General features: G+C 40.1%; 1 protein-coding gene across 1 annotated transcript; it reads right to left on the bottom strand.

Annotated features, from left to right (window-relative positions):
* Positions 1 to 797: 797 nt before the first annotated feature.
* Positions 798 to 15,899, bottom strand: CNIH4 (cornichon family AMPA receptor auxiliary protein 4). The gene is made up of 5 exons (XM_024209250.2): positions 15,791 to 15,899; positions 13,217 to 13,285; positions 9,485 to 9,597; positions 2,361 to 2,501; positions 798 to 1,000 (listed from the first exon to the last, which is right to left on the bottom strand). Exons 1-5 carry the CDS (start codon positions 15,857 to 15,859, stop codon positions 973 to 975), a joined length of 420 nt encoding a protein of 139 aa, XP_024065018.2. The 5' UTR covers positions 15,860 to 15,899; the 3' UTR covers positions 798 to 972.

Raw genomic sequence — 15,899 nt, forward strand, 5'->3', positions numbered from 1 at the left:
AACAGATTTATTTGGGCATAAGCTTTCGTGGGTAAAACCTCACTTCTGCATCCGAAGAAGTGAGGTTTTTACCCACGAAAGCTTATGCCCAAATAAATCTGTTAGTCTTTAAGGTGCCACCAGACTCCTTGTTTTTTTAGCTTTACTGTAGCTTCTGCCAGTCTCCCTGTCCTTTGCTGCAATGTGTTGATTACTCCCGAGTGAGTCTCCATCTGTAGATCAATGTATTGTGTAGCAAGAGTGTAAGAGGAAAGAATCATAACTCATGTTTCTCTTTTATGTTGATACAGATAAGTTTACACTAGAGCATAGACCAGGATCGCTTTTGCCTTACCCCATACAGAAAATGAGATAATGGAAGTAGTATTAGGTGGTGGTGGTTGTTTTTTTACTTTCATCATAATGCTGTTTCATGGAATAGCTCCAAGCAGATAAAAGATCCATGTGGTACAAGCTTCGCTGGAGCTCCAGCCTATTGAGTGCGCACTCCACTACAGGAGTCCAAAATAGATCTTCAAACAACCCGACAGCCAGAGGCACTTACAAAAGGCCTTTATGAATGAGCAGATGTATTAAACCTGCACTTAAATTTGCATCTGGACCTTCCACTGGTATAGATCTGAGCAGAGACCTGCTAAACCAGGCTGTCTTTTCCTGTTATCTTTTCTTTAGAGTGCAAGGCGCTGTGCTACAAGATCAGTTCCATATAAAAATTAAATCTAACGATCTAATAGACAGTTTTTGTTCATTTCATACCACACTTAATCAATTGCTACAAAAACTCAATGTCATGGTTTTTAAAATATTTTATGTTAAAAATACAGCAAAAATATTTCTCGTTCAAAGAGGAAAAAATATACTGCATGACGACACCAGTCCAGGTATGTTCGAAAGCGTCTCTGGCTCCACAACTGTTCACTGGAGTGATTTGGATGGTTCAAAATTTGGCAACTAACCAGTTCCTTTTCAACTTCAGTCATTTATCAAAGCCAAGATCATACTGTGGCAAGACAAAAGAGGAGATTGGTGTATTACTGAAGCATATGCAAATCTCAGAGCACCTACAGTTTTAATCAGATGGATGCACCTCATTTGCTTAAGCAGAACAGAGATCACAACCACCTTCACCTTTATTATGAAGGCAAGATTTGCAGAGATTGTAAATCTTAGCATGCAATGATCCATCTTGAAATGAGCAAGTGGCCACGTCACAGAACTCATTGAGTTGTAGCTTGGCCAACCCTATGGGAAGGTTTGCATGAGAATGTCTATTAAAACAAATTTGGTCCCCAAGTAGCTCCCTTACGGGATAGGTATTAACCATGACTTTTTATTCTGTGTGTTAAATCCACTTAGCACCCTGCATGCTGCTTGCAATAGATTTTACACTAAGATACTTAACCCTTACATATCTTGGAAATCTGGGCAAAAAAATATACATTAACATATGTACATGGAACAAGGCTTTAAAAAAAAAAAATGCCCTGTAGTTACTCCCAATCTTTCTCACTGTGTGCAGGATAGCATAATTTAAAAGGGATGCTCAAAAAGTTTAGGCCTCAAATCTATGTTTTGAAAAGTTTTCTATAAAACTTGGTTAAATAGAAATGTTTCAATGGGAGGAAAAATAGGTTTCATTATAACCAGATACGAGAGAGAAACTTTTACTAGACAGATATGAAACTACCCAGTGCAGTTGCAGCCAAGCTGAAGTGATAGGCCCAGAGTAGACAGGCTGGATATGACTAAAATTGTCAGATTTTTAAAATTTGTTTTAAAAATCTAAAAGTTCTATCAGTAACAGGTAAGTGAAACACCATCTCCTTCGCCCTCATTCTGCCATTATTTACTTTCCTTTAAATTTGAACTACAAATCAAATTAATTGTTTGTACCCTTTGCTGCTCACTTATGATGGATTAAGTCAGCTACAGTTTGTGTGCATTTGTTTTCAAAAGAGTGCAGCTTTCCCACCCCCTGACATTAGAAGTATGAAGTCTTGAATCCCTTCTTCCCTGCATAATCTAGAATGTGACATCACAGTTAGCTGGTACATGAAGTGCTGATTCCCCCAAACTAAGCCATCATCCTAGTTTAGAAGTTAGTCAGGCCCACTCAATTCCTGAACAAGGGAATATCCAGTTACATTTAAAGGAAACAAATTAAAAAATGATTAAGGGCAATATTTTGAGAGTGCATGTTCAACCTGGAACTGACTGCCACAAGTTATTACTTGAGCAAAGAGCTTAAATAGGCTGCAGAAGGAGGATAGATATGCAGTTACACTGGCAGAATAAAGAGGATATGAAATGCTAGTATGACAATTCCTTTGTTCCTATGCTGCACAAGATTTAAGACTAACCTGTAAAGGTACATGAAGAAACAAAGCAGGTGAAAGCCTAGCTTAATCATGGCTTCCTTCATGTGTGATTTCAATTGCCCCCGATTATGAATCTCTGTGGGGTCAAACACCCCTAGGTTCCCACTTGGCACCATAATGAACCTGAAAGGTTTAAAAACAAAAAAATAATTTTAGTCTCAGTATTCAAACAAATCTTACTGAAGCAGCCAAAGAGGGAAAACAAAGACATTGCTCCCCATTTTAAGAGTCATTTTCTAATTCAGTACAAAGCAGCTGTTCTCATAAATTTCAGGATATGGCATATCACCTAATAAATTACATCCACAAATATGAGATGGACAATAGGTGGCCATGGGAAAGCGCGCTCTCTCTCTCTCTAGAGAGAGAGAGAGCGCGCGCGAATATATATACACCCCCCCCCCCCCACATTCACATATTAAAGTTTCAGTGGTAATAACTGATTCTATACCAGTTCTCTTACTGCATGTAGGTATCAAGATTTATGGAGAAAGTTCCCAACGAAAGTGAGATGCGTTAACGTGAAGAGGCTGAAATCTAACATGCTAGTGGTTTTGTTAGGATTCTGAGCAGAATTAGCATCTTCCACTGCCAGATACAACTAGTCAGAGGAACTGTGTTCTCCTGGCTAAGGCACTATTAGTGGGCTGTAGAAAGTCTGGGTTCTAGTCCCACATCTGCCACAAACATCCTGTGTGACCATGGGCAAGACAATCTCTATGTAATTCAGTTCCCCATCTGTAAAATGCGGATAATACTTCCCTTCTTCTCAGAGGTGTGTGAGGAACACATTTACTAATATTTTGAAGGCTCTGATACTGTAGTGCCATAGAAATGTCTAGAAATAAAGAAAACACTTTATGTAACAGACCAAATCAGAGAGCAGGCAGGAATTAGAAGAAGTGCTGTTGATCTCATTTTTATTATGAGATGAGAAATTCTAGGTTTTTTATTCCTTTGTTACATAACCTAAAACTCAGATAATCATAATTTAATCCATTCTCTCTGAGGAAAAGGGTAGCAGTGTTCCAGAGGTGAAGCAAGCGAGAACAATGCTGGAGCAAGGACTGTTACACTCCTACTTGATTCTGACAAGGTGCCATTTGATGTTTTGCAAGTGAATAATAAGCATTTGAGCCCAGAATTTAGCGCTTTGGTGTATATAATGACAAAGTCCCACCTATTCCAAAGGTGCAGTGCAACAGGTAACGGATTACATCTGACCAGCTATGCCAGAATGTTCAAAGACAGTCACCTATATTTGTCTAAAGGGTTGAAGGGGAATACACTAAATTTTATATTATATAAATGGATTCCAGCTTCAGTTTCTGCAATGCTAATGCAGCAGCTGGGTTCATGCTACCACTCAGAACTTGAGACAGAACTCCTGGCCTCTCACTTCCTAGGCAGGCAGAATCTGAAGCATCTGTGTGTTTGCTGGAACACATACTCCATTTGTTTAAGAGTGGTAAAGCCACTAAAAAAGTTATTCAGTGTCTAGTAAAAACTAGAAATTCCCCAAGGTTGATTTAAACAGCTAGGCTGGGGAACAGGAAAGTCAACTGATAAAAATAGAGAAATTCAAATATTTTTAGTTTGTGGTCTGAGACAGACATTGGGTGGCCTCAGGACAAAGAACTAACAAAATCAGAGACTCAGCATAATTACCAAAAAGCAAGAAATTCAACCCAGAAGAAAGCCACTAAAATAAATTCCAGCATCTTCTGAATATCAAACAAGTATTTTCACCTGACATTACATTTTACCTGACAGATTTCCACTACAAGACCAGTCTGAATATGTCCAAGACTACAGCCCTTACCTCAAATGAGCCAAATTCACACCCAGTTTGGATACCCCTCAGCCCTACCTTCCTAGAAGTAACAGTAAGATTAGTTGGGCATATCCTTATTAAACTCCTGCTCTGAACCCTCTTTTTCTGATCTCAGAAGTGTAAATCCAAAACAACCTTTGGTTGCCTCTGCATACAAGAGAAACTTGGCTCCCCTACCATGGTACCAAGAGACTTTCCCCCTTTACCTTACCAAACATAGGGGAAAAGATGTTGCCAGCAAAGAGAGAGACTATTCATAGCACTAATAAGCCATGCAACTTCAGAGTAAATTCAACCAAGGTGCAGCCAGGACAAAAGAAAGAAATCCACTCCATAGTATTTCTCTGATTCATTTCATATGTGACTCAAAGTGCCATAAGGCAGATTAGGACACAGAAAAATCAGGTCTCATTAGAAACCATTGGAAATGAAAAAATTTCAGTAGTTGAAGTGAAGATTATTCTTGTTTAAATTTAAAAAAAAATAAATGTTGACTAATTGTTTTTATTTTTACAAGTAATCCCTAACATTAAAGTAAGTGAAAAGCTGGAGACGAAAGTTACTTTCCAGTTTACTTTGTGCTGCATCTTAATGAAATAAAGCAAAGAACATGAACTTTGTGTTCATCTGAAACAGACCCTAGTGCCCCTTCCATGGGGAACACATTGCATCATTTTCTTAAACTGCTTAGCAGATGAATACCACAAACCTCACTTCTTTACCTGCTTTGCCTTTGAGGTAAATGTGTGAACTATTCCCCTCATTGCAGGGTTTGGGACACACAAAACAGGAAGTGATGCAATTGTAATTAAAGCGTGTAGAATTTTGAGTTATTTATTATTTGGATTCAGTTTCTTAAAAAAATTGCAGTAATTATTAGCTGACATACTAAGAGAGCTAAATAAATAAATATTATAGCAAAGAAGCTGACAGTACTGTTCCTAGAAATACATGTCATTGCTTCACAACCTCCACTCACCACATGGAACTGCCATCTTAGAGGCACAGGCTTGTATTATATTTTCCTACAGGGCATAAAGCCTTGAGGCAAAGGAGGGCTGAGAGACTTCAGCTCCCATTAGAATTCACTAGAATATAAAGCATTTTGGTGCTGTGTTAAGGTAAGTTTCTTAATTCTTGTTTGTTTTAAAGGGTCGCCTACTAAAAACAAAAATCACAATTATTTTAAACCTATTGTTACAAGCAACATCTAAAATGCCTATAACTGAAAAAGTATTTTCACCATTTTTCAATTGCTTTACTTTACCTTGGACAGACCTTTGCATATAGTCATGCTCTGTGTTTCCTAGGTTGTTTGTGTGGGTCTTTCACACAGCACCAGAGAGGACAAACATGCTACTACCACCACCATGATTGGTAGGGTTACTTGGGCAGCTGTGGCATTTAATACTACTTATATTTCACTTTTTTAAAGTGGTTAGATTTCAAATTAACCATGTCCCTTTAAGTTGAAAAACTGGGTACTGAAAGCAGTGTTAATACAAAAGCCCCAAATGGTGCCTCATTTGAGACTTCTGTAAAAAGCATCACTGCTATCCTGCAAAAAGTAGAGGAACTGAAAGTTAAGTGACCAGATACCTTACATATCCCAGATCCTGAACAAGGAGATCAGGTAGGATTTCTAAATAGCTGACCACCTGGAATCTTGGGAAACTCCCCCTTTGTTGCCTCAAGCAACTCTGTTCCTGTAAAGCCGTCTCACATGCAGCCTCATTAAGAAGTATAAGCCTGCATCTGACCCTACTGGGGCACACTTGAATAACCCTATTCATGTCAGATCATCTCTTACGCTGTGAAACTTTCACTGAAATTAATGGGACTACTTGTGGAGTGAGATGCTACCCAATATAAATATCAGAATTTGGCTCACTGAACTCAATGACAAACTTCCATGCTATTTGTGTGGTAATCCTAAAGCATACAGGATTTCAAAGGGAATACAAAAAAAAAAAAACCCAAACATGACCCTAACTTTGCCCATGCGAACATTCACCCTGGCTACCAGCCTCTTAACAGAGCACAGTTTTGCAAAGATCATAAGGAAGCTAAGAAGGCTTCTTCAGTTGTTTGTTCTGTACTCTACCCAGTTCTGGGTGAAATGGATAGTCTGGCACCACTCAAACTCCTGCAGGGTGCAGTAATGTTGTTGTAGGCCAGAACTTGGTTTCTGAAATGTCATTAGCTCATAAAGAAGATTCTGAGAAATCTTTCTGATAACAGTTTAGAGTTCATACTCATAAATGGATTATAATTTAATATTTAATCCGTGTTTCACAAATGGTAACTCCCACAACTCTTCCTTAAATGTATTCTGACAGACCCTTGCATTTTTTGTTGTTCATCTCAATATAATATTTTCTGTACAGACAGTGGCTGGGACCACATCTGGGTTCTATCCCTACCTATACCACACACTGAGTCATTTATTTCTCTGCACCTCCGTTTCCTAACCTGTAAAATGGTTCAGTTACATACTGACAGTGATGTTGGGTATATTTATTAGTGTTTGTAAAGGATACCAAGATTCTCAGACAGAAGGTGATATTAAAAACGTAGTTTGTAATTCTGACCTATAGGGGAAGGAGAAGTGCAGAACTGTATTATTACATTAAATTTGTCATACAAGGTGTAAATTAAAATTGAAAAAATAAACGTGGATATTTGTGTTCAGAAGATCTATTACTTCTGATTGACTGACATCCTATAATTAAACATAATTGGACTATTCAAGATGGCCTTTGAGAATGGTTTCTTTTATTAAAGGTGGGGAGGGCAGGCATTGTGTTGCTCTCTCTAACCTCCACTGGCCAACAAGGAGTGACATTGACAGGCTACTTTAAATTCTCTTCCAGAGACTGGGACACTACAATACCTTTGAGTTATTCAAAGGGGAAATAAGTAGGAGGGATTTCCAAAACCCCAAGGAATCCCCCCCCCCCCCCCCCCAGAAAGTCTTGCAAGAAAAAGTACAGCCTTGCTGCACAAAAAGTCTAACCCAAATTAGTCAGTTACCAAGGTAAACAGTCTTTTTGAGCAATATCACTTCGTTTATGTAGCATCTTTCAAGCATTTATACCACAAGACACTTCACAGCCAAACACAGTCTATGTACACAGATACAAGGGAGGTACCGTATACAAGTTAGACTCATGCTACTCAAACGCTATGGGCTGACTGGCACCTTGCTACGAGCCAAAGGCAGCAACAAATTTTTATGTCTTGTTTAAAAACAACTCAAGCATAATTACTCTGACTTATCTTTCATGATAGCATGCAGTTGCTTCTCTGAGTTAAACAACAATATTATACAGCTAAATGATAAGCATTTGGTCTTCTGGCCACATGCACTTCATCTTACTAGTAGCTTCTGGAGGAAGGCTAAGGGGTGGTTTGCAAGGCTCTTGCTCATGTACTTCATTAATATGGTGACATTAGCGTATACTTTCTCTGTACAGCAACAGAATAAGTGAGAGACAAACAGGTCTCTGTCCTAAGGCGTTCCCAGTTCAAAAATGCAGCAATACCAGCACAGACCACACAAAATGGAGAGAGGGCTTTATGCTATAGGTGTGATTTAAATTAAAAAAAAAAAAAACATAACATGTAGACGGAGCTTGATACACAAGATGGCAGGCTGTTCAAGGCACAACGGGCAGCACAGATGGCACAAAATCGAGAGTGGACAATGGAGGTGAAGGAAGCAACGAACAGGAAGTTTGGACAGAGGCAGAGAGAAGGAGAAGAGTCGTAGTCAAGGTAGCATCTAGGGCGGGGTGGGCAAAGTACGGCCTGCAGGCCAGATCCAGCCCACGGGATTGCCACACCTGTGGTGTCGCGGGCCCCACGCCGCTCCCAGAAGTGGCCGGCACCACATCCCTGCAACTCCTGGGGGAGGGGGGACAGAGGGCTCCGTGTGCTGCCCTCTCTTGCAGGTACTGCTGCCAGCAGCTCCCATTGGCCGGGAACGGTGAACTGCAGGAGCTTCGGGGGAGGTACCCACAGGTGAGGGCAGGTTGCAGAGCCCTCTGGCCCCCCCTTCCCCAGGGGCCACAGGGACATGATGCTGGCCACTTCCGGGAGCAGTGCGGGGCCAGGGCAGGCAGGCAGGCAGCCTGCGCACTGCTGCCACCCCGGAGCCGCTCCAGGTAAGCAGTGCCGGGCCAGAGCCCGCACTCCAAACCCCTGCCCTCAGCCCCCACCACACCCTGCACCCCAACCCTCTGCCCTGAGCCCCCTCCCGCACTCCTCCCTGCACCCCTGCCCTGAGCCCCCCCCGCACTCTGCACCCTCTTCAACCCAACCCCCTTCCCTGAGCCCCCCCTGTACACCCCGCACCCCTCCTCTGCCCCAACCCCTTGCCCTGAGCCCCTTCCTGCACACCGCATCCACCCCTCACACCCCGCACTCCCTCCCGCACCCCAACCCCCTGCCCCAGCCCTACATTCATGGCTCTGCATGCGATTTCCCCACCCAGATGTGGCCCTCGGGTCAAAAAGTTTGCCCACCCCGATACAGGGCCTCATCTATACACAATCTTTGAATTGTTATAAACAATATTGGTTTAGAAATTAATAGTTAAAGAAATACAACCTCCTTGCATGAACACTGATATACCCTAAAGGTGCCAATATCAGTGTTGCTTATTCCTGTAAATTTTATACCAGTACAACAACATCCACAATAGAGGTTGTATCACTATACCCACATAGTTACAGCAGTACAAGAACTGTCTTTACACCATCTCTTGGTAAGATTTTAAAGTGAGGAGTGAAACCTGAAAGAGGGGAATCTAACAAGCACATGGGCATGGGACACATGACCAGAGCAATGAGAGGAAACATCTTGGCACCAGAGCTTTCAGTATTTCACCCCATTAACATACTGCTATTTTCAAAGGCTCAAGCCATTAAATCCTTGAAAACTTGAGGCTGACTCACAACAGCAAGGTACTTTGTCATTATAAATTTTACAACAAGCAGACTTAAGAATCTCAAGTTCTCAAACTTTGTTGCAATTTCAGCTAAAAGCACTGGAGAGGCCAATTTTCTAACCTTTTAGGCTACATGGGAAATTTTAAAAAGGTCAGATTTGTGAACAATTTCAAAAGTACCTACAGTGAATTAATAACTTAAGGATATAAATGAAATATCCAGTCACGATGTACCAGCACAACATACGGTTTATCTTCACACTCAATTTTGAAAGTAGTGAAATTTCAAGAGAACAAGAAAATAAAATCCTGTGCACTTACCTATATATATTCCAGGTTGCTACCGGCAAATTAAGGAGGAAGATGAACCAGTGCAATGAAATAAGCATTAATACAGTGACAATAGTATGGCCAATCAATTCTGGGACCACCCACTGCAAAAAAGGAAATATTATAGAAGTTTAAATATTTACACAGAGGAACCAACCCTTAGTGTAATTATGTCAAAACCTACATGTGTACACAGAGTGGATAAAAACGGATTAAAATTTTTTATTTAAATCAGATTTTTTTTAGAATTAAATGGGGGTTTTTTTATAAAGAAAAATGTATTTAAAATTAAATTTGCAATGACGACAAACTATAATCTATTAAAACCATATGTTAAATAAATAATATTAGGCAGTCCATGTATGCTGCCAAAGTCTTAAAGAAAAAGTACTGAACTGGTGGAAGTCCCTGATTAAGCAGGTGCACAGAATGTTTTACTTCATTCAAAGTTGAGAAACCACTTGGAAGTAGAAAAGCAGGAAAGCTTATTTTCCTCTTCCAATATATGAATAAAAATTAGGTGCAAGAAGATGAGATCTACTAGTTCTAAAATCTTGAAGCACATGGTGACCAGAAACAATCACTTCAATTCACTAACTACAGATATTTCCTTTGGTAAGTAAATCAGTTAGGGCTGGTCTACACTGGTGGGGGGAGGGGAAATTGATCTAAGATACGCAACTTCAGCTATGAGAATAGCGTAGCTGAAGTCAACGTACCTTAGATCCATTTACCTCGGGTCCTCATGGCGCGGGATTGACGGCCGTGACTCCCCGGTCGACTCCGCTTCCGCCTCTCGCTCTGGTGGAGTTCCGGAGTCGACGGGGAGCGCGTTCGGGGATCGATTTATCACGTCTAGACGAGACGCAATAAATCAATCCCCGATAGATCGATTACTACCTGCCGATCCGGCAGGTAGTGAAGATGTACCCTTAGTTTAAGATGCAAAACGTGTTCTGATAAACATTTCTCTTATGTTTCCAGCACATTTAAGATAACTATTAGTTTTATTTAACTAAAATGCTGTTTTTGAGCATTTTTTAGTTTAATTCCAATTTCCATCCGTGTAGAACTTGATATAAATCACAAATAAAAAAAAAAAATCTAGTAAATAAGAAATGCATCATTCCCCATTTTCTATTATGAACAGTCAAAATTAAGAATCTGATAATATACATATGGTAAGGTGTATAATTATTTAAATATATGTATATAGACAATAATGTAGCCTCCTGGTTAGCAAAAAGAAGTTCCAATTTAGGGTAAAGGCTATATTTAGTTGGAAATCAACATGTTTGAATGGTTACTAATCAATGAGAATCAACCTTTCTTTAGGAAAGGAACTAAAACTTACAAATGCAAAACATAATTAAAATCAATTCTTTAAAATCAAGATTTCCTGCAGACAGATTTAAATCATGATTAAAATATTATTTAAATCAAAATCTATCCTGTTTGTCTAAAGAAAGAGTTCTGTATTAGAGATCTATGTATATATTGCCTTTTATCCAGATACCATGGTGATAAGCCAGAGAGAAAGAATCTATATAGCACTCAACTATATGAATTACTTCAGCTCCACTGAAATGCATCAAATTTTGGGGTGAAACACAATAGCTGTTTGCACACAGCTACACTACACAACAATTTAAGGCAGAAAATGAAGACTATTAAATTCTGGATCAACTGCAGGGAGTGTGGGATTTAGGTAGGTAGAATGTAATTAAATCTGGATAGGACATGAGTCACAAAGGAAGAGTGCCACCGGAAGTTTAATAGTCAGGTTCTTCATTTTACCAGTTTTATTAGAAGTATTTACTCAGCAAAATGATCCTCTACATTTGTGGATTTGCTTATTTGTCCATACAAGTCAATTCACCAAAAGTGAATGAAAGAAAGAAAGAAAAAGTACTTCAATTATACCAAAAAAAAAAAAAGTCACTGAGTAGGAAAAGAGATACGTTCAAGTGATCTGAAATAGGTTTATCTAAATCAGTAACTTTTTGATTTTTTTCCCCCATCATTTGATATTTTAAAATGTTTACTATGAAATAACTTTAAAAAGTTATCCCAGATTCTCTACTCAGAGTCCTGTAAAAATAAATAAATTTAAAAAAAACTCCACACACATGCACAAATCAACGACACATTAAATATCAATCACTAGTTATCACTTTGGAAAATGGACATCTGAACAAGTAAAATGTACACAATGTGAACAAAATGTAGCATGTCTCCACAGAGATAGGGGCCATCTCAAAACCCAGAAAACTGACAAATCAATCCTTTCCCCACCCCCTCCCTTCATGCCTCCCTGGCTACAGTGTAATTAGCCACTCCTTGGTGTTTATTCAATTTGATCCAGTCTCTCCGCAAATCAAGATTTTTTCAGAACGACAATACAAAGGGCTCAGAAAATAGGCAGCAAATCTATCAACAATGTAAAACCAACCAAAGCAAGAAAAGTGACCCACCCCAGCAAGTGTAGATCAGAGTGGTGCAAGAGCTGTCTCAGACCTGGGCTACATGCAAAAATGGTACCAATGGGTTAGGACTTGATTTAGTTAAGTTGGAGCAACCCTCTTCAGTGGACACACTTTTGTATAAGAGTGCCTTATACTGATTTATCTCAAGTTGGGAATCTTCATCAGGAAGATTCAATTTAAATCTTTTATGATCTGTAAATGTTGATTTCACCTAACATACAGAAATGGGGGGGGGGGGGGGGGAAATCGATCGATAGCAATCAGTACCTGCAGCCTTTACCACACCTAGCAACCACGGGGATTTGGTTCCTGGGCTATTGACCCTGCAGTCCTACTGTCACCAACCAGAAGAGAGCGGGGCCATCCCTAGGCAGGAGCCATTCAGCAGCAGGGTGGCCCCCCTACAGTCAAGTACTCATCCACCTCATTTTGGTCCCTCCCATGGGTCTCTGCTCCGCACAGCAAACACAGCTTCCCCTGCCCTAGCATCCACAAGGATCTGGCTTTCTGGGCCGCACATCTGTGCAGGGAGCCCCCTGCAACCCTACTGTCATCAGCCCCATGGCCGTGTAGAAAGTATGCTGGAGCCTCACTGTGAAACTGAAAATTTTAAAATGATAAAAACTGATAAAGGCTAAAAATAAACATCAATATTATCTGTTGAATTTCAAAAATCCATGAATTCTGCCAAGCCTAATCTTATGCCACTCAAACCAAAATAAGTGTGCCCACATAAGAGGAACATACCAATTTAACTACGTCAGTTTCTAAGCAGAATTAGTTAAAATGGTACAATTTCTCATGTAGGCAAGGTCTGAGAACTGCTCTGGTCAAAAAAGGCCAGGAATTATAGCCAGATTTCTAATAAAGTAACTAAAAAGTGTTAGAAAGATCACAAAACCATGTCACAACCAGCGACCCCTTGGTCTGCCTCATGCCCAGGGATAGAGGCAGAGAATCTAGAGATTCTAAGCAAGGGGCTGTCTAAGCTGCAGGTATACAGCCAATTTATTGGTCTGCCTCAAAGCACCAGGGAGAGGGGGAATGCCCCACAGTTCAGACTGTAGGACATACGAGAAAGGTTCATTCTAGGAGTTGGGGTGAAGGAAAGGTGTAGGAAAAGAAAAAGTAACACCCACCACCATTGTGAGATTCACAGCACTCCCTACTGTTTCCAATGCTAGGACACAGGATCTACTGAGTTTTATCAAATTTAATGCAACATAAGATTTCTTACTTTATTTAGTTTTGAACAACAAGATCTTGCATTAATATAGTCACATTCCAAATCTGATAGTGTTATTATCTGAAGTCCAAGATAAGGAACATTTTTTGTCAGACAGTAATTCAAAGCTATATTTTAACTCTCACAGGAATTAGGCACACCTTTACTATAGGATAGAGGAGTTAAGGCTTTAATTGGGACACTTTTCTGTTAGAGCAAAAAACTGTCACAGTTACATTTGAGGTAAATTACATGTATTGTCCTATTTTATTCTCTTTACTACATCACGTGTGTGAGGAAAAGATGTGGAACACAGTGCGATCAGCACACAAGTAATCTCACAATGCTTTTTACCAATGACTGTTGGCCAAGTGCTTCAACACACTGAACACAGATTAGGGAACTCCAGAGCTTGCTTATTTCTCAATGCAGTTTCCGTTCCTGGGCCTTGTCCTACAACCCTTATTTATACAAATGATCCCTCTGACCTCAATAGAATTAGCCCCTTACTAGGTTTAGACACTTATAACTGAAAACATATATACAGTTTTTCTTAACTCACTGAGAATACTACCATCAGACAAAGGTATTGTGAGTTATAATTTGTTGACATTTGTGAGTGCTTTGAGATCCCCAATGAAAAGTGCTAGAGAAATGCAAACTAATGTTTATTTTATAAATAGTGCCTAGATAATCTGGTGATAGACACTTCAAAAGTGTCTAATCAGGATATTACTCCACAAGAAAAACAAGAGGTGCTTTTAATAATATCAGAACTATTATTTAAAGGTAATCTGTGAAGGAAGAAAAATGTGCACTTTTTTGTTCTTTATTACATACAAAGTCACCTGAAAGGTTTAAAAACATTAGTTCTGCTTTTTAAAAAACATATTATTAGCAATCTCAGGTTTCTCTATGTTCAGCTGGAGAACAAGTGGGATGCTATCACAAGAAACTGATTCCAGAGGAGAGAAGGGATTTTTAGTCAGAAAAATTCTCTTTGAAAAAAGATTTACCCTCACTCCTCCCCAAATGAGGTATGAAAGTTTACACTCCAGCAAAAACAAGACACTTGATATTCCTGATGTTTTTCAAGCCTTTCTGGTTTTGATTTACCTTAGAAACAAAACCCTTCAGGCCATCTTTTTTGTGTCATGATGAAACAAGAAAAGAGATTTTGATAAAGACCCAGTGCCCTTTGCATCCTAATAATGCCATAAAACAATAAACAAGAGCGATTAGAGAAACCTTGTGTAAGGAGAATTACAAAGGTAGTTCAACCAGGAACTAGTGGCATACTAACACCAAGAATACATTTCTAACAGAATAAGACATCCATAGAATCCAGAGAACACTGGATTACAAAGGTTTCTCAAACTTTTAGAAGTTTTTGAGATTTAAAAAAACACTTTTGCGCACCTCCCCCCCCATCCCATATCAAGACCAAACAGATCAGTATAACATGAACTATATGGAAGCAGCACAATGTGCTTTTCCTTCTGAGGACTATGAGTGTAAGCAGCATATTGCAATTAATTGAAATTCTGTATTTAGAGGATTGTACACTGCAAGCTTTCATTACTGAACCATGTTTTTGCACATTCTTCTGTGTTATAGAAATGTTTTCACGTAACAGCCTATTCCTCTCCTGCCTTTTTGAGTCCTAGCAACATTCTCCAACTTCCTTTTTACCAAAGCAGTTTCAGAAGAAACTAATGGCTGACAAAAATTCACAAGTATTTTAAATGCTCATGTATCTGGGGAGATAATTCTGTGAAGAGCAGCATTCAACACCCAGGTAGTGATTTGTACATTTAGTCACAGTAACAATCAGAATCTTATGCACCTTAATGGATTATCATTACACAGTTATGCCAGATGTGCTGTATCATGATGAAATTGGAACAGAACCCAAATCTGTTTATAACAAAGGAACATCCATGTTTATTGTACAGATTTTGTTTTTAAATCCTTAACTAATTTTTCTTCATCCTCCAGTTAACATAGAGGACCATCAGTGAGAGACCAATGTGAGATTTAAAATATCCTATGTAAATTATTAGCAAAACATTCCCAAAAATACAGAGAAATTCACAAGTGTGACTTTCCATCACATTATTCATTCAATTAACAGAATAACTATATCGGAGAAACAACTTAGGCCCCAAATGAGATTTTGCAAAAACAGGATTTGACAAAACCCAACATCCACAGATGTTGCTTTTCTGACTTTTAAAACAACATTTCAATGAACTCAGGCCTTTAGGCTTAAACATGTCCCAGCAGAATTAGGAGACACCCAGGGGATGGTGATTGGCAGGGGGTGAGTATCATGCCACCCCTGGGAGTGTCCCAACCCCCCTCCTCAGCCTCCTCCTCTCCCCCGGGATACCCCAGCCCACTGTACCGGCTCCCCCAACCCCGGGGGTAACTCCCCTTATCCCGCACCAAGACCCCCCTTCCTAGAGTTACCGCCCCACAGCCCTGCACCGAGCCAGCGCCCCGGTGCCGCCCCACCCCGCGAGCACCCCCGACTCTGCCCGACACGCCGCCCGCCCCTCCCCGGCCCCTTCGCCCAGAGGATACGAAATACACGGAGAGAAAGATCAGAGCGCAGCAATCAATGAGCGAGAAGATGAATACGACGGACTCCATGCCTCCAGCACCGCCCTGCCTCCGGGCCACCGTACACTGC

Source organism: Terrapene carolina, unplaced genomic scaffold (genome assembly GCF_002925995.2).
Source record: "Terrapene carolina triunguis isolate 2854851 unplaced genomic scaffold, T_m_triunguis-2.0 Scaffold406, whole genome shotgun sequence".
In the NCBI taxonomy this organism is placed as follows: Eukaryota; Metazoa; Chordata; order Testudines; family Emydidae; genus Terrapene; species Terrapene triunguis.

Excerpts from the sequence above, each read along its gene's own strand:
- CNIH4 (XM_024209250.2), bottom strand. The coding sequence starts at position 15,859 with ATGGAGTCCGTCGTATTCATCTTCTCGCTCATTGATTGCTGCGCTCTG. Across the intron at positions 13,286-15,790 it reads TCTTTCTCTCCGTGTATTTC|ATAATAACACTATCAGATTT; the intron begins GTATCCTCTGGG and ends CTTGGACTTCAG. Across the intron at positions 2,502-9,484 it reads GCAACCTGGAATATATATAG|GTTCATTATGGTGCCAAGTG; the intron begins GTAAGTGCACAG and ends TAAACCTTTCAG.